Genomic DNA, 26424 nt, shown 5'->3' with positions numbered 1-26424 from the left:
TCTTCTTCATCCATTCGTCTGTTGCTGGGCACTTAGGTTGCTTCCATGTCTTGGCTATTGTAAATAATGCTAGAGCAGGACATTTCTAATAGAAATTTCACTGATAATGGAAATGTTCTGTATTTACACTGTCCAATATGGTAGCTGTTAGCCACATGTGACCACTGAGCACTTGAAATACAGCCAGTACAACCGAGAACCTGAATTTTAAATTTTATTTTAGTTACTTTAAACTAAAGTAGCCTCATGTGGCTAGTGGCTATTATCAGACAGCACAGTTCTAGAGATGTATTGCCCGCATTACCTCAGCTCCTGCCTAACCATTGTCCACAGGGGATCAGCAGTTTTTAAAAGGCTAGTTTTTAAAACTCATTCCTCAAAATGTTTATTTCCCAGGATACAGTTTCCATGCATTTTATAATATGTACTTTAATATACTAACAAAAGAAGCAAAACCCAAAATTGGATTTATGTGACTATTGTTATAGAGTTTATGAAATAAGCGCCTGCTGAGGTTTCTAGTTTTATCTTGTCATAGTATCCTGAACTTTAAGCAGGCACTTAACCAGCTGATTGCTCCTTATTCTGGAATACTTAAAAGTTTCTCCTTTGGAAGTGAGTGGCTGGCTGAGGCGCTGAGAGCGGCATAAGGTCATCATCAATCCTCTGAGACCAGTGAGGCCAGTTCTCGCTAGAAGCAAGGAGGAGGATGTGCTTCTCCAGGGCCAGTGCCAACCCTTAGCATCGTCTCAGTGTCATCTCGGGTCTTCAGAACCTGGTCACCTGTTCTCACATATCCAGAATAGTCACAGCCTGACTGTGAAGGGATTGTTTGAAGTCTGGTGGCCCTGTGTTGGAAGTTGAAAGATGACCTGACCAATGTCCCTTTCCCAGGCTTCTCTGAAATACTACTGCTACTAGCAGCAACAGCTCTTGAGCACATACCACCTACTGGGAGTGTTCTGAACACTTTATCTGTATAATCTCATTCAATCCTCGCAACAGCCCTTGAGGGTAAATATAATTATTCCCATTTTCTAGATGGGATAACCAAGGCCCACATAAGTAAAGTCGCACATTCAGGTAGTAAGTGGCAGAGCCAAGGTTTGGACCCAGTGCGAGTTCACTCATTCCAGAACCTGGGCTCTTTTCATTGTGAGAAAGATCATCTTGAGGTAGAGAGGAACTCAGTGAGTTCACTGCCTAAATTTCTTCAGTGCTACCCTCTGTATTCTGAGTAAAATTTGAACTCTTTACCATAACGTACATGTTCTAACCCTGATTAACTCCCCAAGCTCATGTCCTACCACTTTCCCCCTTGCTGTCTTTCAACCAAGCTGGCCTTCTCTGTTCCATGAACACAAGAAGCCTGTTCTTGCCTAAGGCCTTTGCAGTTGTGTCCGCTCCACCCTTCCCCCATGGTTACGCTCCACTGGCTTCCCTGCCCACCGTGACAAACACGAAGAATGTTAGTTGGACTACCCCGTCACTCGATCATCATCACTTTGTTTACTGTCTTCACTCCCTTGTCTACTTGGCACTATCGGGAATTATTATTTTCCACTTATTTCATTAATTTACTTTCTGTCTCTCTCTATTACATTATCAGGCTTAGAGAGGGTAGGGATCTTGCTATACCCTGAGCTTAGCACATTGTGTCACTTATAACTATACAGTATTTTTCATGTAAGAAGATGCTCAAGGGGCCAGCCTGGTGGCGTAGTGGTTAAGTTCACATGCTCTGCTTCAGTGGCCTGGGGTTCATGGGTTCGGATCCCAGGCGCAGACTAACACACCCCTCATCAAGCCATGCTGTGGTGGTGTCCCACATGCAAAATAGAGGAGGATTGACACAGATGTTAGCTTGGCAATGATCTTCCTCAAGCAGAAAGAGTAAGATTGGCAATGAATGTTAGCTCGGGGCCAATCTTCCTCACCAAAAAAAAAAGATGCTCAATAGATATTTGTTGAATGAATGAATGAATTCCACCCTCCATGGCCCCTTGACCAGTGAGGAACTTTGCTAATCCACGTCCAGTAAATAAGCAGAAACCAGAAAATACAGACTGAGCATCCTACTTTAGGGAATAAAGTAGAGTTCTTGTAGCCTGAAGTTCAGCACTTAATGAGGGAAAAGAGAGAATGTCTTCTCAAAGCTTATGGATATGAGTCTTAGGAAAGTAATATTTTTTAAATGAGGGAATTTTTTGGCTTATAATTTGAGCTTCTACATTTGGATTTTGCAAGTAGAAGGTAGCTTCCAAATCATTTCTTTTCCCCCCTTTTGTTTAGGGTCTTGGAATATAGCACTTTTATTCCTCTAGAATTCAATTTAGTATTCATAAACACAAGTTCTTTAAAAACAGATGTTTGATATAAGGATTTATTTTATTTCACCTTCTCTTATAGCCTGAAGTTGACTGATTTATTGCTTACTGCTTTGGAAAATCCAGTGAAATGTGTGGAGGACAATGTGGAACAAAAGGTAAGTCTTCCGTTATAGCTTTAGTATAAATGAGAAGGAACAACTTTTTGAGCTGAGTGTAAAAAATATCAGTAATGTGAAAAATGCTTTGTCCCTGCCCGGGCATCTCAGCAGCATTCGGCTTCTGACACCTGGATGCAGGGTGCACTGGTGGCAGCTTGCACCGGCTGGTCAAAGCCAATTGTTAAATTTTCAGAAATGTGGGAGCCTGGTGACAGTATGTTGGTAGCTTGAAATGGGCAAGATGGGAATATTTACTTCACAGAAATTGACAAACGCTAAAGATAAGTTCTTGTTTTTTTTCCTGGAGAGCCCATTATGAGACATTTACCAGCACACCTCTACCTAAATGGAACCCAGTTTATAACTGGATGCATTTCTTTTAGACCCTCTCCTAGGGAAGAATGACTGGAACAGAAAAGCCACTTTAACTTTTCTTTTAGTCTCTTCAAATATGCATCGCCTACACTTTAGCCATTTCTTTTATAAAACTGTAACTTCCAATAACAATGTCTGTGTTACATAGGAAACAGACAGAATTACTTGTTCAACTAACATTCTTCATCAAGCTGATCAGACACTTCGAAGAATCGTCTCTCAGACGATGAAGGAAGCGAAAGGTACGCTGGGCACTTACAGGCTGGGTAGTCGGCCGGACTCTGCTGCTTCTCCTGTTCCCTGGACACTTGGGTGGGTTCTTAGCTTTCAGTCATAGAGTTTACATCATGTTTTCAGTCTAATATGCAACTCGGTTATAGAAAACTAAAAATTCTACCCCCGGAACTGGGTATTCATCCATCCAGTAGCTTTTTATTGAGTGGCTACTCTGGACTAGGCCTTATTCTAGACACTGAGGAGTCAGGAGGGAGCAGCACATGATAGTGAGGAGACAGACAAAAACACAAATATATGACCGTCTGCCAGTGCTCTGAAGAAAAGTAAGGTAGGGTGAGGCCGTGGAGAGTGATGGGAGGACTTATTTTTAAAAGGGGAATCAGGAAGGCTTCTCAGAGATGACATTTGAGCCGGGATGTGAATGAAAGGAAGGAGCAAGCCCTGCAGAGGGAGATCATTCCAGGCGGTGGACACAACAAGTGCGGACGCCCAGAGGTAAAGTTGTTTGGTAAGTTCTAGAACAGAAAAGAGGCCATTGAGTCTGGGGTGAAGTAAGGAACAGGGAGACGTAGTCAGGGCCAGATGTAAAATCAGCATGGACTTTGAGCAAGCTCAGTGTATCGTCAGTCTGAACTTAGATGAAATATGGGGTAACTGTGGTTTTATAACATAATTCCTTTAGGTTTTAAATATTGAACTCTGCTATATTTAAATTTTTATTTAAAACATAGCAGCTGCTTAACAGTTCTTTTTTTTAAAAAAGATTTTATTTTTCCCTTTTTCTCCCTAAAGCCCCCTGGTATAGAGCTGTATATTTTTAGTTGTGGGTCCTTCTAACTGTGGCATGTGGGATGCCGCCTCAGCATGGCCTGATGAGCGGAGCCATGTCCGTGCCCAGGATCTGAACCGGTATAACCCTGGGCTGCCAAAGTGGAGCGTGAGAACTTAACACTCGGCCACAGGGCCGGCCCCAACATTTCTTAAGCTTTTATATGCTGAGTGCCTTATAAATATTGTTTCTAGTCTTCACAGTCCTATAAAGTAGGTGTAAATGTTACAAATGGGGAGATGGAGGTTCTGAGAGGATCAGGTGACTGGCCCAAGGCTGAGCAGCTACTAAGTTCTTGGGCAACCTGGGGTCAGAGTCAAGTCTGAATCTGGTCTGTGCTTTCTATTAAGCTCCCCTACATCACCAACACTTATTATTAATACCTTTACAAAAGCTTAGGACATTGGAAAAAGAAAGAATATACTAACCATATTGTGTTTTTCAAACTTTATTTACCATGAAAAATAAGGTTTTATATTGTAACCTAGTGTGTAGCCCGGTACACGAACACACGCATGCACAGAAACAAGTGTCATGAAACCCTCACATGTTCAATGAACTCTACTGTGTTCTATTTGATTCCATTTTAGAGGGACACTGATTGCAACTTGCAGCTCATTTATAGGTTACAATCCAAAGTTTGAAAAACAGAGGACGGGAACAGAAATGGCAGCATTGTTAGAACAGAAACAAAATCGTTGCAGGAGTTCTCTCCCCACCATTTGCCTTTGTTCTGTTCTGTCTATAAAATGAAGGGAAGGGGGAATGGGGTTATGCCCAAATCACTCTTGACTCGTTTCCCACCCATTAAAAAAACAGATTGGGGCGGGGAAGGCAGGTGGTAAGGGAATTGCTACTAGCTTCTAGATCTGTGCTAAGATAAAAATAAAAATTCAGTTCTACCATCGGAAGGTGAAAATACAACCCACAGAATGTGAGAAAATATTTGCAAATCATGTATCTCATAAGGGATTTGTATCCAAAATAACTAAAGGACTCTTATCACTCAATAATAAAGACAACCCAATTTTTAAAAATGGGCAAAGGATCTGAATAGACATTTCTCCAGGGATGATATACAAATGGCCAATAACCACATGAAAACACGCTTGACATCATTAGTCATCAGGGAAATGAAAATCAAAAGCACAGTGAGATGCCACCTCACACCCATTAGGACAGCTAGAATCAAAAGTCCGACTGTTGCTGAGGATGTGGAGAAATCAGAACCCTCATACACTGCTGGTGGGAATGTAAGAGGGTGCAGCTGCTTTGGAAAACAGCCTAGCAGTTCCTCAAATGATTAAATGTAGGACCCAGCAATTCCACTCCTAGGTATATACTCAAGAGAAATGAAAACATATGTTCATATAAAAATTTGTACACAAGTGTTTATAGCAGCGTTATTCATAATAGCCAAATGTGGAAGTAACCCAAATGTCCATCAGCTGACAAATGGATAAACAAAATATGGTATATCCAATGAATTATTCAGTCATAAAAAGGAATGCAGTACCAATACATGCTACAGCAAGGATGAACCTTGAAAACATTATGCAAAGTGAAAGAAGCCAGTCACCAAAGAGCACATACTGTATGAGTCCAGTAATGCGAAATGTCCAGAACAGGGAAGTCTAGAGACACGCAGATTAGTGGTTGCTTAGGGATTGTCGGGGGGATGGAGTAGGAGGGTGATGGCCAAAGGGTACAGGTTTTTGAGATGATGAAAATGTTCTAAAATAGACTGTGGTGACAGTTGCACATATTCTTTGAATATACTAGAACCACTGAATTGTTGTTTAAATGGATAAACTGTATGGTATGTGAATTATCTCTCAATAAAGCTGTTTTTGTTGTTAGTGCTTTCAAGTTGATTCCGACTCGTAATGACCGTCTGCTGTGTACAGCAGAGCGGAACCCTTCCTGGTCTTTTTGCTTCACTGTCTGATCTTTCAGTGCCAGTCACAGGGTTTTCATGGCCAATTTTTTCTGAAGTGGGTGGCCAGGTCCTTCTTCCTAGTCTGAGTCTGGAGGCTCGCTGAAACCTCTACAGTGTGGTTGACCTTGCTGGTATTTGAAATGCTAGTGGCGCAGCTTTCAGCATCACAGCAACATGCAGCTGCCACAGTATGACAAGGGACAGAGGGGTGGTGTGGTTCTCTGACTGGGAAATGAGACCCAGGTGTGGCGGTAGGCGGGCCAGATCTTAACCACTAGACCACCGGGGCTGGCTAACAACCAAGCTGTTTAACGAAAAGATTCAGCTCCTCGGCCACATCACCCATATGGCTAGTGGCTGCTGCACTGAATACAACAGATGTAGAACATTTCCATCATTGAGAAAGTTCTATTAGACAACTGTTCTACATATTATCAGTTTCAAACTCAAATTGTCATTTTTTCTATTTCTGCTTTTTCACCTTACTGTTAGTTCAATAAGACTGTAAGTCAACTATCTTGTCAACAACAAAAAAATCCCTTTCAGGCTTGTCTTTTCTGCCCATGCATTCCACAGATTATTTAAATAGTTTGCTTGTATCACATTAATGTGACCTTTTGTCTATATATTACACCAACTTGATTGGTAATTTATAGAAGAATCTGATTGGTTTGTGTAAAGTATTCAAATTAATTTCCTAATGTCATTAGACACCCCCGCTTGATTTAACTTACACAAATAATTTGAGAATATCTTTTTATTTGTAGATGCACAAGTGCTTCCTTACAACTTGAAGCTTCTAGCAGAAGAACTTAACAAACTGAAAGCAGAGTTTTTGGAAGACCTAAGACAAGGAAACAAAAAATATCTGTGCTTTCAACAAACCACTGACATAGCAGATGTTATTTCTTCTTTTCATTATGAGAAAGATAACACTGTACAGAAATATTTCTCAAAGCAGCATTAAAACACCTGCATTTCTAATCAAATGTCTGATTTTCATTAAGAATTTGCAAACTAAAACAATTTTGTATTACTGAATGTTTTCTAGGCCAATGATGTGAATTGCCACTTATTTTTTTAAAAAAATCAATCAATTCTAAAAGATCCATTTGTCAAAACAGAAATTATTCTTCAGTCACTTGTCAGATGTGACATGGATAATTAAGCATTGAGACAGCCTTCCTCATTTATGTGCCAGAACCATTGGGGTGGTGCTGGTGGGGATAGGAGTCATGTTGAATGGGTCTTAAAGCAAAGAAACTAGGAAAGAGACAATGTTTGCATGTAGGTAAGACAATGCAAGGAGCAGATGTGTGAAGTTTTTGTTTTCAACTCTTGACAGATCTTCTCCTGGGTGTAAGGCATTCTACTAATTCAAACCAATGTAGCCATAAAACCTTTTTTTTTTAAATTAACACTTTACATACTGGAAACTTACTAAAAGACTAATTGGATCCTAGTTTTCAAGAAAGAAAACTCGAGATCATTACAAAGTGTTATTTTTTATTCATATATTATAAAAGCAAAGCTTCATTCACAATATGAACTACATACTAGATATAGTTATTTCAGCATTGAAATGCTTTCTGGAATCCCTAAACAATATAGTGTTTTGCAACCATACTCAAGTTTTATGTTTTGCATACAAAATATGTTCTTTACATCAAAGTACACATTTACAAAAACAAGTTCTAGAAATCATATACCCTCTAAGACTATTTAATGAAAAAGTCCTTAGCAGGGAATTTTTTTAAATACATCCATTTAATATTTTTGTAGAACTTAAAATGAGGTTTATCTCTGAACTTTAGTAATATTCCCTTTGTCAAACAATTCTGCAGATGAATGGCAAACACATTTCTAAAATGAAATAGCACTGGAAAATATCCAGTGGAAGTTTTTCAAAGTAAAAATCTAGGCTGTACTTGAATTTCAAGAAGTTACTATATTAGTAAAATCTGAAATAAAATTATTCCCTGTTAATCTCTTCACAGTTTCTTAAAAAAATATTAGTGGAGATAAATTATCTACCAACTCTAAAAATCTAAACTTACGTTCACTGAACAAAAATAAATTTAGTTTAAGAACATTGCCTGTTAACAGCAAAGTACTATAAATAGTGCATGTTAAACTTTCCCCAGCAACTCATTTCTATATTAAAAATAAAATGGGAGAAACATATTCAATACTTAATGGAAGATACTAACATCTTTCCAAATACAGAATTTAACTCACAGAAAATTTAAATAAAATCCTCAATCTTTAAAAAATAGAATACTAAAAAGAGTTTGTAAGGTAGATTTGCTTCAAAAACTTTAGTGCATTCAGAATTGTAGCTTTCAAGCATCGACACCTTTGGAATACCAACTGTGCTCTTTAAGTCATAGGAAAATTAGAATTATACATTCTAGTTTGTAATTACAAAAGAAAAAAAATCTTTTCTATGTTTAAATTAAAATGCACCTTCAAAACACATCCATCTTTTTCGTTCTCAGAAAAAATCTATTTGTCACTATTTGGCCCAGAATAGCTAAGAAACTAGTTTAACAAGAGAGTTTTTCCTCTTTGTTTAACGAAAACTTTCATTTTCTATTTTGGTGTATTGCTTTTATTTGAAGAATAAAATAGAAGTGAGAGGGAAGAAAATAATCACAAAAGCTTCCAAATGACAGGAACCTGTTTCTTTCTGGCAGTAAATAAATACTAGGGCCAAGTTATACATTTGAAAATGGTTGCATTAAAACTGATCTCAGCAGTGAGCAATTTAAGCAACAGAGAGAAACAGAAGTGTAGATTTAGAGCCTGGGGTTTGACAAGGACGAGAGTCATAGTTGTTTGGAGAAATTCCTCGATGCTGCTGTTTGAATAATGCCATTGAGATTAGTTTAGACTGGATTTTAAACCACAAGTACTCCTTTTAATGGCTTTCTAGCATTTGGAAGGGAGGGCAGAAGATCCATTAACTTGGCACTTGGGGCTTTTTGTGGACATATACCATCAATATTTCCCTTTTCTGTACTTTAAGAGTAAAGGTCCTTTTTGGTTAATAAATGCTTAATAGTTAGAATAACTATCAATACTAATAAGATAACTTCTCCTTAAGAAGCCAATTAGTAACACTTCCAAGATTTGAACCAAATTAAAAATAAAATTTTTGCAAAGTACTCAGAAACCAACAGTTAGTAACAATATATTTTATTGTTTGACCAAGCTCTCTTCAGAATAAGCTAGTTATTACACAATATAAAAACAATAGCCTTCTATTTAAAATTAATTATTCTAGATTTATTTAGCAGGTCTTATTTTTGTAAACAAGTTAAATATCATGTTTAAATGAATTTTATATCTATTTTCACACTTTTTTATCCTTTCCTACCAAGGCGACAAATTCAGTCACAGTTTCCATATAGTTTTGTCACTGTACATGAAAAACTAGTAAAACTGCAAATAAGCATTACAACTTGAACTCACAGAAAATATTTTAAATGGCCAATTCTGAAGAGGAGACCAGAATTCATTTTGGACATATGTCCTCATTTTTCTAAACATTACCTCACCATCACATTTTCCATGTGTTTCTATACCCACCTTTTCTTGGAAATTATGGGCAACAAATAGAAGGCAGGAAAAGGAAATTTCAGAGATGTTTTCTGAAGGACTTATTCCTAGGAATAAGATGGATGACTTGCACTGTACCTCTTTGGTCATCAAAGGAATAGGAGGAATAACAGATTCTCAGTATAGTTATCAACCTCATCTGACACTAAGGGCATCAGAATGAAGGATTTTAACAAAAGGTTCAAATTAAAAGAAAGAAAGGCATCTTCATAGATAATCTTCTGATATGTCTAGCGTTCTCATGTATTTGCCTCTGGTTTTTATAATAAACTCGAAGTATAATAAAAAGAGTCCAATGGAAAATTGATGTGTTTACATTAGAAATTGAATAAACAGGTATTTTAATACAAATTAATCCCCGTTTTTCAATGTAAAGTCTTAAGTTTCATTTCAGAACTTTTACCCCATATTTTTATAACTTTAATTTAAAAAGAATTAACTGTTTTACATTTCCCCTTTGGAAAAAATTTACTACAGTGAAATAGCTGTACTATTATCAGTTGAAATCAAACTACTGATTCAACTTAAGCTATGTAAACTAAATAGCATTTCAATTAAGAGCAATTTTAAACACAATTCCTCTACTAAACACTGAAATCAGCTGTAACAGATTTTGTAAGAGAAAGTGATTTATTCTACCATTTTGAAATAAGGTAGAAATAACATCTAGTTGCAATGTATATACTGAAATATCAAGAGTATTGATCAGCCTTGAAGTTTTCATGGACCATAAATGTGGGAAATTTAAATGCACCCCTGTAAGATTATGATTGCACTCAAATTCTCAAATGTCTAAATGAAAGGGAAAAACAGACACCAATGTGCCTAACTGTTCTAATACATAAATGACTCTGACAGATTTTTATGAGAAAAAGGAGAAAATTTTGATTCCACTGTCAAATTTATATTCTATAAATATAATATATAAACTTTAAATTAGCAGACAGCTTGCTAACGATGAGACCCACCCAAGCCCCGCTGAAAAAAACAATAAGCAAAACTACAAAACACAAAAAGGTAAAACTAACTAAAGCATAATGTGATTGTTTTCAATCAGTGTTGGTTATGCTGCCCTCTTGCAAAATGACAGGCAAAATCATACTTGTTTTTACATTTGCATCCACATATGTTACACTGAAAAGGATTTTCATACCCATGACATCCCATATGAATAGTGTAAAGAATGTTGTCAGCAAAGTACATGTCACAGTGCTGGCAGTGGTGCAGAAGCTGCGGGTCCTGGACGGGCAGGGTGGGAGCTGGAGTGCTTGGCTGGCTGTTTCCTATGCTAGGAGTACTCGTGTGGGCACTTGGCTCACTGCTCGGTCCTGCCACTGGACTATAGTTCCTTTGACCATGTGATGGCCGAGGTTCGGGGCTTGTGGGAGAGGAGCTCTGAGGAATACTTGCGGACACGGCAGAAACTCCTGCTTGGGCAGAGGGCTGCTGCATCAGGAAAGGCTTCTCGTCGGGGCAGGGAACTACATCAGGGGATGCGGGGTTTTGGTTTTCAGGTGGCAAACTGGACAACTGTCCTGCTAGAGTTGAGAGCTGATTTAAAGGGTTGTCAACCATGAGTTCTTGGGGATCCCTTGGCAGGCCACCAGTTGATGTGGTTTTCGCCATACTTTCATAGGAGTCAGTCTGGATAGTTGGAATTTCATGGGTAAAATCATTAAGGTAGTCTGGCTTCTGAACCACCATAGAAGGTGGACTTAAGTTGATTAGTGCTCTTCTGCTATAGCCCAGATTGCTTGTTTTCTTCTGTAAAACTCCCCACATTTTCTTGCTGCTTAAGGAAGACCTAGTACCTTTAATTGGTACCATTTTATGCTTGCGCCTTCGATGATGGGACAGGTTACTTCGATCACTGCAGCGGAAGGAACATAATTCACATTTGTATGGTTTTTCTCCTGTATGGGAACGCATATGGGCTTCCAGATGACGCTCATAAGCAGATGCAAATGGACATAAGTGACATCTATGAGGTTTCTCACCTGTTTAAAAAGAAAAAATGGGGAAACAACTGCGAGAGTAGCTCATTTATAAGTTTCATGTTTTGTCCATTTGTTAGATTTAGAAATTGATCAAAAATAAAATGCTTTTCCAATCTACAGATTCAATGCAATCCTTATCAAAGTTTCAAGGACATTTTTCACAGAAATACAACAAAGAATTCTAAAATTTATATGGAACAACCAAAGACCCTGAATAGCCAAAGGAATCCTGAGAAAAAAGAACAAAGCTGGAGGTATCACACTCCTTGATTTCAAAATATACTACAAAGCTATAGTAACCAAAACAGCATGGTACTGGCACAAAAACAGACACACAGACCAACGGAACAGAATCAAGAGCCCAGAAAAAACCCCGCACATCTACGGACAGTTAATGTTCAACAAGGGAGCCAAGAACATAGAATGGCGAAAGGAAAGTCACTTCAATAAATGGTGTTGGGAAAACTGGACAGCCACATGCAAAAGAATGAAAGTAGACCATTATCTTCCATCATACACAAAAATTAACTCAAAATGGATTAAAAAGTTGAATATAAGACCTGAAACCATTAAACTTCTAGAAGAAAACATAGGCAGTACTCTCTTCAACATCGGTCTTAGCAGCATATTTTCAAGTACCACGTCTGACTGGGCAAGGGAAACAACAGAATAAATAAACAAATGGGACTAGATTAAACTAAAAACCTTCTGCACAGCAAAGGAAACCATCAAGATGAAAAGACAACCTAACAATTGGGAGAAGCTATTTGCAATCCATATATCTGATAAGGGGTTAATATCCAAAATATACAAAGAACTCATACATCTCAACAATAAAAAAACTAACCATCCAATTAATAAATGGGCAAAAGATCTGAATGGACATTTCTCCAAAGAAGATATACAGATGGCCAACAGGCACATGAAAAAATGTCCAACATCATTAACTATCAGGGAAATGCAAATCAAAACTACAATGAGATATCACCTCACTCCCATCAGAATGGCTATAATTAACAAGACAGGAAACAATCAGTGTTGGAGAGGATGTGGAGAGAAGGGAACCCTCATACACTGCTGGTGGGAGTGCAAAGTGTGCAGCCACTATGGAAAACAGTATGGAGATTCTTCAAAAAATTAAGAATAGATCATATGATCCAGCTATTCAACTGCTGGGTATTTTTCCAAAGAACATGAAAACACAAATGCATAAAGATACATGCACCCCTGTGTTCATCGTGGCATTATTCACAATAGCCAAGACTTGGAAACAACCTAGGTGCCCATCAAGGGATGAATGGATAAGGAAGATGTGGTATATATACAATAGAATACTACTCAGCCATAAGGATGAAATTCCGCCATTTGTGACAACATGGATGGACCTTGAGGGTATTTTGCTAATGAAATAAGTCAGAGGGGAAAAAGTCAAATACCACATGACTTCACTCATAAGTAGAAGATAAAAATGACAAACACACACATAGAAATAGATTAGATTGGTGGTTACTAGAGGGGATGGGGTGATTAGACATATGTGTGTGGTGATGGATTGTAATTAGTCTTTGGGTGGTAAACATTATGTGATCTACATAGAAATCAAACTATATAATGATGTACACCTGAAATTTATATGTTATAAACCAACGTTACCACAATAAAAAAATAAAATAAAATGTTTTTACCACACACAAAGAGTGCTTAACTAAAAATATATAAATCACTTACTGTGTTCTGGCCAGGAATTTGGAAAAATATCTCTATTGATTCTGAATGCTAATTAAAGGCTTAAATTATGATGACAGTTCTTAAAAAGTAAAGAAATAAATAAATAAACAAAATGCTTTTCAGAAATTCACATTTGCCCAAAAGCATTAAAATTTGTAAAGAGGGCTGGCCCCGTGGCCAAGTGGTTAAGTTCTCGTGCTTCACTTTGGCAGCCCAGGGTTTTGTCAATTCGAATCCTGGGCGCGGACATGGCACCGCTCATCAAGCCATGCTGAGGTGGCATTCCACATGCCACAACTAGAAGGATCCACATCTAAAAATACACAACTATGTACCAGGGGACTTTGGGGAGAAAAAGGAAAAATAAAATCTTTAAAAAAAAAACAATTGTAAAGAAATCTGCAAGCTTAAATAAAGCTTAAGAACTCATTAGCAACAATTTGAGACATACAGATATAGTCTATTCATCAATATAGGGTAAAAATTGTTATGGCTTCAACTGGCATTTGGGGAAAGAAGAAACAGCACAACTGACAATAATATTTTCTACATAATGATTTCATCAAAAATATGCCCTAGAGTTATATGTTCATATACACATCTATTGATGAACACTTCTTCATACACCTTCAGACACACACACACACACACACACATATTAGTAGCCCCTCTCAGGAAAACAAAATACAAAAAACTTTTCTAAAAATGTCCTTATATTAAATAAAAAGCTCAAAAGTGAAACGGGCTTCCTAGTCCAGGTATGAGTTTTGCAAAGTATCCTTTCAAAATTGTCAGCACTTCACCTCTGCCTTCCTCCTCTCCTCTTCAGTTGCCAGGATGGACAATTTTAGTTAGTGCTGTTAGTTGAAGATGGCACAAATATGTAAAATAAATATTTGGAATACAAGATTTGGAGTCTTTTATTTAACAAGTACTGAGTACCTGTGTCAGATGCTCTGTTAGGCTCTGGGGGCACAAAGATGGCCCTGACACAATTCCTGTCCTCAGGAGGTTTTCAGGCCACCGCAACTCAACATGGGAAGCCATGGGCCACACAGGAGGGACACCTGACCTGGTCTTGGGCCAGGGCAGGGTGTAGTTAGCTAACTACGGTAACTATAGGTGCAGTTAGTTACCCTGTTTACAGAAGGGATGGCTAGGGGGAGACCTGAGGATTAGCAGTGTTGTCTGCAACTGTATTGAAACCTTTTCCCCAGTCTGCAATTGAAAAGTAATTAGTAAGAATAAAGAAAAAAACATTTTACCACTTCATACAGTCTTCAGCATTAACCTGCCCAGCCTGACAAGCAGAGAGGTGTTGAGAGAAACAGATAGATGTTAAGAGATTATCTGGATCAAGAAGAAAGACGGCTAAGGAAGGGGAAGCTCTACAACAGCCTCACTTCCTGCTTATGTTGTTACACTATTGCTTTGTAAAAACCTAGTAACTTCCCTATTTATTCAAATTTTGTATCAACCCCTATTTCAAACTCTCTGACTACTTATACGGCAGATCAACCCGCCCTCCTTGGCCCCTCTCCTGCCCCTAAAGAAATGCCCTCTCCAGTCATATCTCTGTTACCTGTGTGGATTCTAATATGTTCGATAAGCCGGGCTGTTCCTTTGCTGGCATAGTTGCAGTACCGACACTTGAGCTTCCCATCAAAGGTCCTTTCAAACCCGTCTACTAACATTCCTGAGTTTTCATCCAGGGAAACTTCAACAGATGGGTGATCAAGTCCATTCTGATCACCATCTGTTCCAGCTATAAACAGAGTATAGCAAAAGAAATTACACATCTCAGAATCAACTCAATGTAGCATTTTAGTCCAGTGGTAGAAAATCTTTCATAAATTGACAGTTTACTTAGCACAAAAGTTAAATTCATAAAATAATACAGACTTTCTGAACTGAGGTTAATTCTATACAAAAGCAGTTATTATATTCTGTTTTTGACAACCTTTTATATGGAGATCTCAAGTTACTTACAAATAAATTTCATCAGTCCTCAACATGCTTTTGAAGAAGTGAACAGGGTATAATCCTTATTTGACGGGTAAGGAAACAGAAGGGAGTAAATAGTGAAGGCATAATTACACACTTTTTTTTTTTTTCTTCTTCTCTCCAAAGCCCCCTGGTCTATATAGCTGTATATTCTAGTTGTAACACAAGTGTTTAAGATTCTAGTCATTTCTACAAATATTATAATTGGCAGACATAATATCACCTAAAATTCTAACTCTCTTTACTTTTGTCTAAAGCAATTAATGTTCTGCACTGTTCCACTCAGTTTATACATCTATTCTAAATTCTGGGTTGCATTTAGGATCTTAAAATTCCAATTAAGCACATACTCTGAATGTTAAAACTGTAAGAATTTGAGAGCTAAAAGATGTTTGTTTGGCTCTTTGCTTTAATCTAACCTGACGACTTCTTTGTATAGATAAAGAAACTGAAGGGCCAAGTGCTCACCATCAGGAAAACCAGCACACGGTGGGGACTACAACCCTGGTCTCCTGAATCTCAGTCCAGGAATCTGTACACTAGGTTGTTAGGAGGGACATTTTTATTCCTACAGCTTCATGGGAAAAGCACCTCTACTCCATCTCCAGGAGGCGACAGTGCTGGTGTGAACAATTCAAGGCCCCTGCTCCACTCTTTCTTCCACCCCTCACCAGAAGAGAAGTGATTTTGCTGGTTGGTGCAAGTCCAATATCCAACAGTGACACTGCACTGGAGGGACAACAAGGCTCAGTGTCTCCCTGTCTCCCATTGCTTTCCCAAGCCAGTGACTGTCAAAATTTAACATGCATATTAATCACTTGGGGAGCTTATTAAAATACAGATTCTGATTCAGTAGATCTGGGGTGGGGCCTGACATTTTGCACTTCTAACAAGCTCCCAGGTGATGCCTGGTCTCTTCTGCTCGGCCGTGGACTACAAGGCCACAGACCATCTGGGTCAGGGGCAGGGGTGAGCAAACTTTTCCTATTAGGATCAGGTAATAAATATTTTAGGCTTTGTGGGTCACATGGTCTCTATCACAATTACTCACCTCTGCTGTTGTAGCACAAAAACAGCTATAGAAATGTAAACAAGCAAGTGTGATGATGTTTCAATAAAACTTGATTTATGGATGCTGAAGTGTGCATTTCATATAATTTTCACACATAATGACGTTCTTCTTTTGATTTTTTTTCCAACCATTTTTAAATATAGGAACCACTCTTACCTTGTAGTTAATACAAAAACTGTTAGCGGTCCAGATCAGACCCATAGACTGTAGTTTGCTGACCCCTGAGCTAGGTTCAGGAACAGATTCCAACCTGTGTGCTAAGCAAACTAGACAAAGTCTATTTGCGGCAGGCTCAAGCGGGTCGCTGCTTTCTCTAGTTTCTCCTCCTAGATAGGTAAACATGGTCAGCCCTTCCTTCATTTAAGAGAGAAGAAACAGAAACTCCTATTTTGTCTCAGGTCTAACCCAGATTTCCTCATGGCCGAATCCTTTGTGTAGTGAAGGAAGGTGATGCCTGACTCCCTTGTGTCTACTGTTAGCTAACAGAACCTGGAGGAAGGGAAAGGTATTTAGAACCCCTAACTTTCCGACAAGACCATAATGCATCTCTAGACTATGTTACGCCCTTGGGGAGCTTCATTCTCCCTCAGTGAAAATCTGACGTGTTTAAAGAAGGAAAAAAAACTGCCCTGTATCTTTCTAGGAAAAAAATGGAATGATTCACATTTGTGAATAGTGGCCTTCATAATATGGATCACTATACACAAACACTAATACACTTATGAAAAGTGAATTATGTGATAGTTTTAAGATGAGCCTACCTCCCTGAAGAGCCTCTGCTTCTTTGTCCCCACTAACTGATCCAGAAATCATGTTCACATGATGGGTCTGCTGAGTCAGGTATTCCTGGAAATCTTTCACAAAATCCAAAGGCTCTGGTTTCTTTTCACCCATCTTTGTTTTTTTTTTTTTTTTGAAGTTTACAGTTTGTTATACCTAAGGAAAAAAACCAAATAATTTTACACTATTTAAGGAGATTCAGTACATATTAAAACAACCACAGTAGCAAAGATTATTATGTGCAAGGCACTAAACAAAGCAACAGAGAACAGAGCCTTTAAATATCTTATACTCTTCCTGGTGAACTAAATAAGACATATACAAAACGTTGAAACATTAATATATTTAACATTTAAATAAACTGGATTCAAACTTAGTCTTACAGGATGGAAAGAAATTACAAAGACAGAAAAAAGAGAAAAGTCCAGATGAAAGAAATAGGTACATCAGCAAGGATTATCAATGAAGGAGACAGTAAAGAAACCAAGTGGCTTAATCAGGGCTGTCAGAGAATTTTCTGGATGATGGACATGCTGCATATCTGTGTTGTCCAATACAGCTGCTACTAGCCACATGTAGCTACTGAGCACTTGAAGTGTGGCTAATACAAATGACCCGAGTTTTAAATTTTTACTTTATTTCAATTGAAATAGCCAAATATGGCTAGTGACTACCATATGGAACAGCAAAGTCTCTTAAATCATAGGGTTCACATGAATGAAAAATCTAGAAAAGGTGATCTAGAAGAGGGGGTGGCAAACCTTTTCTCTAAAAGGCCTGATAGTACATATTTTAGGCTTTACAGGTTATGCAGTCTCTGTCATAACTACTCAATTTTGTCATTGTATCTAAAAACAGCCACAGACAATACGTAAGCAAATGAGTATGACTGTGTTCCAACACAGCTTTACAAAAACAGACACAGAGCTAGGTTTGGCCTACAGGCTGTGGTTTACCGACCCCTGCCCTCAAAATCCAAATCACCACCTCCACCACCACTCATCATCCTATTAACTCTAAGAATGGGGGGTAAAATTACGAAAGGAAAAAATCTCTGATGCTGATGTACAGAAGGGAAGTCTCAAGTGAGATTTTGTAATCACAAACTAAACTGGTCCTCACGTAGGTTTATGGCCCAATTTCACAAATCAAATAACCAGAAAGTTTTCTAGTAAGAACAAGATGAGGAAGTCTAACACCCAGGAGACAAAATGTCTTTTCTTCTAGTAAAAATATTTTTATGCAACTGTATAGTTTTCTTAAATATGTCTTATGCTAAAAATATCCTTTCCTAAACTCTATTTAATGAGTAATTTTCTATCTAAAAAAGTTCTCATAAAGCTAAAGATTTGTCACTTCTCAGCATGTATGCTTAACTTCTTCTTGAAGCATAGCATACACACAGAAGAGCACATAAATTCTAAGGGTAGAGGTTGGTGAATTATCACAAAGTGAACATATCCATGAAATAAGCAGCAACATCAAGAAACAGCAAGGCTACCTGCATCCCAGGAGTCCCCTCGTGCCCCTTCCAGCGCTACTCTGCCTGTGCCTCAAGGGCTCTGAAATTGCTAGGTCACAGGGTATGCACATATTCAGCTGGAGATAATGCCAAATAGTTTTTCAAAGTGATTATACCAATTTACACTCCTACCAGCAGTGAACAAGAGTTCTATTGCTCCACATCCTTGCCAACACTCAGGTATTGTTTGCCTTTTTCATTTTAGCCATTCTGGTGGGCGTATGGTGGTATTGTTCTGGTTTTAATCTGTTTTCCTTGATAATTAACGAAGTTGTGTGCTTTTTATGGTAATTAGCCACTTAGATATCCTCTACTTCATATTCAGTGAAGTATCTGTTCAAGTCTTTTGCTCATTTTTCTATTGGGTTGTCTTTTTCTAATTAATATGTAAGAGTCCTTTATCATATTCTGGATATGAGTTCTTTATTAGATATGTGTATTTTAAGTATCTTCTCCCACTCTGTAGTTGCCTTTCCGTTTTCTTATGGTAACTTTCGATGAGCAGAATTTCTTAATATAGTCCAATTTACCCATTTTCTTCCTTTACATTTAGGGTTTATGTCCTTGCCAACATTTTACTTGAAGATGTTCTCCTGTATTTTCTTCTAAAAGCTTTATGATTTTTTTCACCTGTCACTTTTTTTTTTTACTTTTTATTAAGATGATGATAGTTTACAACCTTGTGAAATTTCACACCTTTCACATTTTTATCTGGAATTGAGCTTAGCATATGATGCGAGGTAAGAGTCAAAATATACTTTTTTTCCAAGGAGATATCCAATTGTTCTGGCAACACGAATTTAATAGACCAGGCTTTCTCCACTAGACTCTATTATCACCTTTCTAAATCAGGTGATTATATATATGTGATTCTATTTCTGGATTCTCTATTCTGTTCCACTGGTCTATTTTCGTCTATCCTCACATTAATACTACACAGTCTTAATATTTCAGTAATTTAAATCCACAAGTTATATTTTTCTTCTTTAAGAATGTTTGAACTACTCTGGGTTCTTTTCAGCCTAAGTTTTCAATGGCAGAACTGCAAGGTTGTGAAATGAGAGGGTTCCATAAAAGCACATTTCCCAATTAACAAAAGCTTGAGTAGCGTTTTAAGAACCAAAACTATTTTAATTGACTTAACTGGAAATACACTAACCCTTGACTACGTTACTACTATAGATTATATACTGTACAACAGTGCAGTAATATCCTTAGGAACTAATGAAGAACACAGTGCTGTTTTTGATTTCTGACCAAAACCAAAACTCCTGTTTACTGGCTCCAGACTGATATATCTTATTTTTGTACTTTTTGGCTTCCTCTCTCCTTACATCTAATTTGGTCTTTATGCCACACACATTTAGCCAAATAAAGCTGTGCAGGTGACCAAATTCTCACTATTCTTTTTTTTTTCTGAGGAAGATTAGCCCTGAGCTAACTGCTGCCAATCCTCCTTTTTTTGCTGAGGAAGACTGGCCCTGAGCTAACATCCATGCCCATCTTCCTCCACCTTATACATGGGATGCCTGCCACAGCATGGCTTGCCAAGTGGTGCCATGTCCGCACCTGGGATCCAAACCGGCGAACCCTGGGCCACCGAAGCGGAACGTGCAAACTTAACTGTGAGAACTTAACAGCTGCGCCACCGGGTTGGCCCTGTTTTACTACTCTTAATGCAACATTTGTTAATAGTTCCTTTCCTCCCTTCTTAGAAGTTACCAAGAGGTTTCAAAAAGGTATTATTATTACTACCCCTTTTCACTATTTTCTAGAAGGTTGAAGCTACTGAAGTCTATCCTCTGGATGAACAGAATATTATAGCATTAGGTCAAACACACTAGCTGTAAGACTCTGAACAGGGACTTCTCTCAGCTTTAGCTTCTTATTTTGTAAAATGGGATAACAGTACCAACCTGCAGTGCTGTTCTAAGTTTTACAGGTATGTATGTGTATCTCACATGTGCAGCATATGATATGTTCTCAGACAACAGTAGCTATTTTTGCAGCAAAAAATGGTTACACTTTAGATTAAGAAATTCCTCACTGTCCCATATTCAAAGTGTTTTCCCTTTTCTAAAAGGTCATTAACTGAGCCTCTTATGTTATCATTTTATACATCTGTTTCTTAGTTACAATGAAACAAACATGGTCCACCTTAGTCTCTCATTAATTCATATACACCATTTGCAATTTCCCAAACTCAACTCTTCTTATTTTACTGTTTTAGGCCACCTCTTTAAGTCACTTGCTTTAGTCTGGCTCAACTTTCTCAATCTTAAGGATTAGTATTGGTTTCTGAACAAGTTTGTTTCAGTTGCTTTTGCCCATCTTACATGTTTACTTTGGTTTTCCACGTTTCCTAATCATTGTAGTATTATCTGTTTTGTGACTATAGTTTTTCCTGCTAATTATTTGTCCTTAAAAATTACCCCTTTTGGGGCCAGTCCCGTGGCCGAGTGGTTAAGTTCTGCTTTGGCAGCCCAGGGTTTCACCTGTTCGGATCCTGGGTGCAGACATGGCACAGCTCATCAGGCCATGCTGAGGTGGCATCCCACATGCTACAACTAGAAGGACCCACAACTAAAATACGCAACTATGTACTGGGGGGACTTGGGGAGAAAAAGCAGAAAAAAAAATTAGCCCTTTGGTTAGGGGAAAAAAAAAAGTGAGCCAGTCAGCTCCAATGAAAAAAATTATTAAGAATTAGATCAAGAATAATCTATAATAAGATTCTATTTCAAAAAAGCTGAAAGGAAAAAAGGACAATTCAAAACACACAGGACTAGGGAACAAAGTAAAAATATATATATAAAAAAGTAAGAAATGGGGGCTGGCCTTGTGGCCGAGTGGTTAAGTTCGAGTGCTCTCCTTCGGTAGCTGGGTGTTCACCGGTTCAGATCCTGGGCGTGGACCTACACGCTGCTCCTCAAGCCATGCTCTGGTGGTGTCCCACACAGAAGAACTAGAAGGACCTACAACTAACATATACAACTATGTACGGGGGCTTTGGGGAGGGGGAAAAAAAAAAAGACGAAGATTGGCAACAGATATTAGCTCAGGGCCAATCTTCTAAAGAAAAAAAAGTCTCCATACATAATCAAAGAAATCATAATGAAATAATAGTATGAAAAAAAAAGGTAAGAAATATAGCAGACAGAGGTATAGAATGAGTTCCAGAAAGACAGAGGAAAATACAGAAACGTTTTTTAAAAATAATGATCAAGAAATTTCCAGAATTAAAGATCCCTTTTAGATTGAAAGGGAGCATAGAATGCAAAATAGAATATATGATAATAAAACACCACTTAGACACACTATTGTGAAATTTAAAAACCTCAAAGACAAAGAAAATAATATAAAACTTTCTGGAGAGAAAAGGCAGCCCACCCACATAAGAAAACAATCAGACTGAAACAGGAGTATCAATGGCAACACTAGGTGCAGGAAAACTACAGAGGACTCATTTATTCAAACTTAGAATGTTTTAACTTCCTCAAGCTAACAAAGGATATCTCCAAAAATCTATATTACAATTAATGGAGAAAATTTCGATGCATCCCATTTAGAATCAAGAAGGCAGGAATGCTTTCTACCACTACTGCTATTCAACACAGCACTGGAGGTAGAGGCCCCTCACAATAAAAAGGAAAAAAGAAAATAACAGGTAAAAGGTATAAGGATTGGGGGAATATAAGACCAAAAAAAAAAAAGAAGATGATCTAGGAAATAGTGTTTTTTTAAAATTGTAAAAGCTGTAAGGCCCTACAGAGTGTCTGTGTTTTAATTATAAAAGTTCTAATTAGAAAGAAATCTGAGTATTTACACTGCAACTCAGCATCACTTCTTGCCAATCAGTTCATACGAAAACTGATATGTTTCCACTGGAAAATATCTGAATATATTTTGATAGGCTTCAAAAGCAAGAAAAATCTTACCATACCCTGATTAGAAAGTATAACACTGCTTCGGTTTGTGACAACGTAAAAAAAATGCACGAGATTGCCAGTAAGCAGGCAGAAGAAAATGATATTTTTACACATGCACCTCAAATTTGAAGAACACAAATGAGCCTAATTACAGAGGATGGCTGGCATATTTTGACAGTCTTGGCTATTACCACATTGTCACATTATAAATTTCACTGTGTTCCCTGCCATAAATTGTGTGATTTTCAATCATAATGTATGATGGACTAAAAAAAGAAAAACAAAAACAAACGATACCAATGCAAAAAGGGAAGATAACTTGTAAACATGAAAGAAAACTATTCTTAGAGATTAAATTATATTGATATGGTTTATAACCTCAGACATTCTGCAAGGATTTAAAAATTAAGCATCATTCCATCCCTAAGCATTTCTGTGCCCACTTGACCTACATCACCTCTGTCTCTCACACGCTCTCTCACATGCTCTCTCACAAACACACACACACGAACATGCACAGACAAGCCCTTGCAGAGCTCTAGTCTGTGGAACAGACTAGCATGAATGAAAGGTGCCCAAATCTGAATAGAGTCTTGGTTCAAAACCCAGCTTTCTCTATCTCAAGTCAGTATTTCTAAGCACAATAAACAGAAAAAGAACAATAATACTGAAACTACAGAAGCTTCCCTGATACTGAAAGAAAACAAAGGTTTTATATCCAAACCTATCCTATCCTTTCTTTAATAAAGTAATCATCAGTCTCAGGACTGAAAGTTCAGTCTAAGAACTCCACAAATTAAGTGCTATCAAGAGATGCCTCTAAGACGCTGACAAACTTAAGAACCTTTGCAAACATAACATAAAAATCTATCTTATGAAATCAGCGAACTATAATGTTTTAATTAAAAACATCTTTTCTACTAGCCATGAATTCAACACCTTGGAGCTTGTTAGCCAAAAAGTTACTCACACAAAATTTCAATGTGTAAAATCATGTAATTAGAAAAAGAAACATATTTAAGAGTTCTCCAATTTTGTTATAGATTTGGGTGGTGTATTCCAAGTCTGATCCACTTTTTCTGCTAATTGACATCTAATTATATCAACCAAAGAGAAGTATTCCCATACGTTATGATTATCATTCCACATGATACAACAGAAATTGAGTCCTCCCTGTGATAACTCTGAGTGTAGTTAAACTAAGGGTCTAGTATGGTATTCTGTGGGGTGTAGGTACATGTCTATCTAGAAACTAGCTAGAATGTACCTAAATTACTTTTATGCCGATAGCTTCTCCCAAATTATCTGCTCAAGGCTCAAAAATAAGGCTCTCACAAAATAACCAGAGGCCACCCACGCTAGTGAAGGAAAGAAGCATTTGAGAAATAAGCTTTGGTATCCCAAAAGACACAAAAACCTCTTTACCTTTAAGCAGGTAACTTAAACTACTCTCTGATCTTCCTTGGTTTTTGATAAAGGATTTATTCATACCAGGTCCTCTGATCTTTCTTCTTCAGTCTCATATTATAAATGGGAAGTTGTTCATCAATACACACACACATGCACACACAACCTCTTAACCAGGAGCTCACAGAACAGAGGCATCATGATGTGAATTAGAAAACAACCACAACTATGCAATAGAGGTAATACAAGGACCAGAAGAGGCTCTTCCCCTACCTTCTTCCCAAAGTCTATCTTTTTTATCAGCTATGGGAAAATTCTGAGAACAACATGATTAGAGAATGGCAAGATCTATTTTATTTACCTACTATTTTCAAGAAGGGTTACTAACCATAAGGTAGAACGCTTTACAAGTAACTTACTTATATAATAATTTGGGGTTTAGGCAGGCCTCTCCACATAAAGTGATTGCAGTTCAGCAGTTGTGTTTACTTTTAAAGCCTAATGATTGTCATCACTGAAAGATTTACTCTGTCAGAGAATACACATCAGTGGAGAGGTCTGACAAATGAGGCTTGGTTTGTATAGAGAGTAACATGGACCTTCAAAGAGAATTAGAACACATTTCCTCTGATTATAGAACTGTCAAAAAACCAAATTCTTTGAAGTCAAAAAAGGGACATTTTTGATACAAGTTACAAGAAATCCAAAAGAAGAGTCACAATCTAACCTTTTCACCCCAAATCAGTTCCTCCTTTGTCTTGCCACTCCAACATTGATGAAATGTAGAGTAATAAAAATTTACTCTGGAGACACACCAAGGGACTCCAAAAGGCCATGGAGGGAATTTCAACTAAAATTGGAAAGCCATACAGAGGTCTGCAAAGAAAAGTACACCACGAATCAAAACCTTTATGACAAAAACTTAATTAGCATCTACAGGCTTAATAAACTAATAAAATAACTTGTGCCAATTTTACCATTACCAGAAGAGAAAATTAAGCTAAGAGATAAAGAACAAAGCAACAGGTTCACTCCAACAAAAGATCCAAAGAATCACCGAACAGTAACATGCAGTAGTATGACTATTGTTTTTTTTCCCAAGTGGATTTCTTAAGATTTCCTTTTTGGAAAATTTTCAATGTCTTTCTAAATTCAAGTTATTAATTTCATTTGCTCTTAATATACTTCTAAAAGGATCAGGCTTAGTACTGCTGAACAGCTACAGTGGCATAAAAACAATGCGCCAGTCCTACAGGAAAACATTTGTGGGAAAGGGTTAGGGGCAAAAAATACCAAACATCTCAATTCGCTGTAACGAATTCCCAAACGTATACTCATCTGTAGCTGTGCTGAAGGCAAGACATAAATCAAAATTAAATGGAATTTACAAATTGTTAATCCAGACGTTTAAAAAGTCGTTTTAAAGAAGTTTAGTTTCTTCTAAACTGAATTTCCTTAGATCTCACAATTTAAAGAGCCTTTATTTGTTCTCCAGCTTGTCACTCTTCAGTCAGCTTCTGAATAACACATAAAGGGGACACTAAACGGACCACGTGGTTAGTGATAGCTGGAACCAACCTAACTTCAATTCAGAGTCACACAGTTACCGAACACTTACTAGGTGCATGGCTGGGCTACTCCCACTCCACACAGTTTAACAACAGACTTAAACCCTGCATGAACCTGAACAGTTCTTTGCTGCAAACTCCTCCCCCAACCTCACATCTCCCCAAAACAGAGTGAACAAATGGATCCCGCAGTATCATTAGATAAAAGACGAAGGTTTTAAAAGTCCTTCTCCCAACGAGCAGCCGGGGACCGGCGTCGGGGCGGTATCCTCACTAAGATTCGAAGGGACATCCTCACCAGGATTCGGAACACCTAGGAGACCCGCGCCTCGGCTGACCCCCAACCCCTGGGACCCGGTGAAGAGCAAACCTCAGGGCGGCCCCCGCACGACCACCTGTCAGAGCGAGAGGCAGCTTCCGACTCTGGAGCCTCCAAGCCCCTGCCCAACGGCGCCGTAGACCAGGCGCCACTCATTCGGGGCTCCCGGGCCACAGGCACCGCACCCTCCGCACTCGGGCCAGGAACGACCCGGGTGGTGACCCTGCCGGCCGACAGGCCGACCGACCACGCCCGACCCTCCACTGGGGCTGAGTCTCGGGCAGGGTTAGCCGGCCCGCCGCGATCCTGGCTCTTGCTTCCCGCCGCTCCTTCTTAACGGTCCTGTTCAGCCATGTCGCCGCCGTCCGAGCGAGCAGCCTACTACTTACCACCTGACAACCGCACCGAGTAACCCCCACCGCCTTGTTCAACGCCGCTGCCGTCGCCGTCACCGCCGCCGTCTTCGTCACCCTCGCAGCCGCTACCGCCGCCATGTTTGTTGTGTCTCCAGTTCCCTTCCCGCCCCACTGCCTTGCCCAGGTCTCGCGTGAGCAGGGCGTAGAGCGAAAGCGGAGAGGATCCTATCTGTCTCTCTCGGGTTTCCGTAGG

At 38.5% G+C, this 26424-nt stretch overlaps 2 protein-coding genes across 9 annotated transcripts in view; one reads left to right on the top strand and one right to left on the bottom strand.

Annotated features, from left to right (window-relative positions):
- Positions 1-16356, top strand: part of PSTK (phosphoseryl-tRNA kinase) — a 21035-nt gene extending 4679 nt beyond the window's left edge. Inside the window, exons 4-7 of one of the 7 annotated variants that reach the window (XR_006514693.2) lie at positions 2410-2485; positions 3012-3105; positions 3475-3608; positions 15658-16355. Coding sequence is in view for 4 of the 7 variants with exons in the window: in XM_014834151.3 (XP_014689637.1) it covers positions 2410-2485; positions 3012-3105; positions 6636-6835 (370 nt within the window). In the remaining 3 variants the exon portion in view is untranslated. Of the gene's footprint in view, positions 1-2409; positions 2486-3011; positions 3106-3474; positions 3651-6635; positions 7991-11606; positions 13143-15657 lie in introns of those variants that run through there. The other 6 variants (XR_001396938.3, XR_011493317.1, XM_044749341.2 and 3 more) reach the window with 6 other exon arrangements.
- On the bottom strand, positions 7354-26424 carry IKZF5 (IKAROS family zinc finger 5). 2 transcript variants are annotated; one of them, XM_014834149.3, is made up of 5 exons: positions 26205-26424; positions 24656-24804; positions 17052-17226; positions 14797-14979; positions 7354-11486 (listed from the first exon to the last, which is right to left on the bottom strand). In XM_014834149.3, exons 3-5 carry the CDS (start codon positions 17182-17184, stop codon positions 10543-10545), a joined length of 1260 nt encoding a protein of 419 aa, XP_014689635.1. In that variant the 5' UTR covers positions 17185-17226; positions 24656-24804; positions 26205-26424; the 3' UTR covers positions 7354-10542. The 2 variants fall into 2 exon arrangements, with proteins under 2 accessions (XP_014689635.1, XP_014689636.1); XM_014834150.3 differs by lacking the exon at positions 24656-24804 and having other exon boundaries at positions 26205-26337.

This window comes from Equus asinus, chromosome 2 (genome assembly GCF_041296235.1).
Source record: "Equus asinus isolate D_3611 breed Donkey chromosome 2, EquAss-T2T_v2, whole genome shotgun sequence".
NCBI classification, from domain to species: Eukaryota; Metazoa; Chordata; class Mammalia; order Perissodactyla; family Equidae; genus Equus; species Equus asinus.
This window is presented reverse-complemented; position numbering and strand designations above follow the sequence as displayed.

Excerpts from the sequence above, each read along its gene's own strand:
- IKZF5 (XM_014834149.3), bottom strand. The coding sequence starts at position 17,184 with ATGGGTGAAAAGAAACCAGAGCCTTTGGATTTTGTGAAAGATTTCCAG. Across the intron at positions 14,980-17,051 it reads AGCAGAGGCTCTTCAGGGAG|CTGGAACAGATGGTGATCAG; the intron begins GTAGGCTCATCT and ends CTCTGTTTATAG. Across the intron at positions 11,487-14,796 it reads ACATATTAGAATCCACACAG|GTGAGAAACCTCATAGATGT; the intron begins GTAACAGAGATA and ends CTTTTTAAACAG.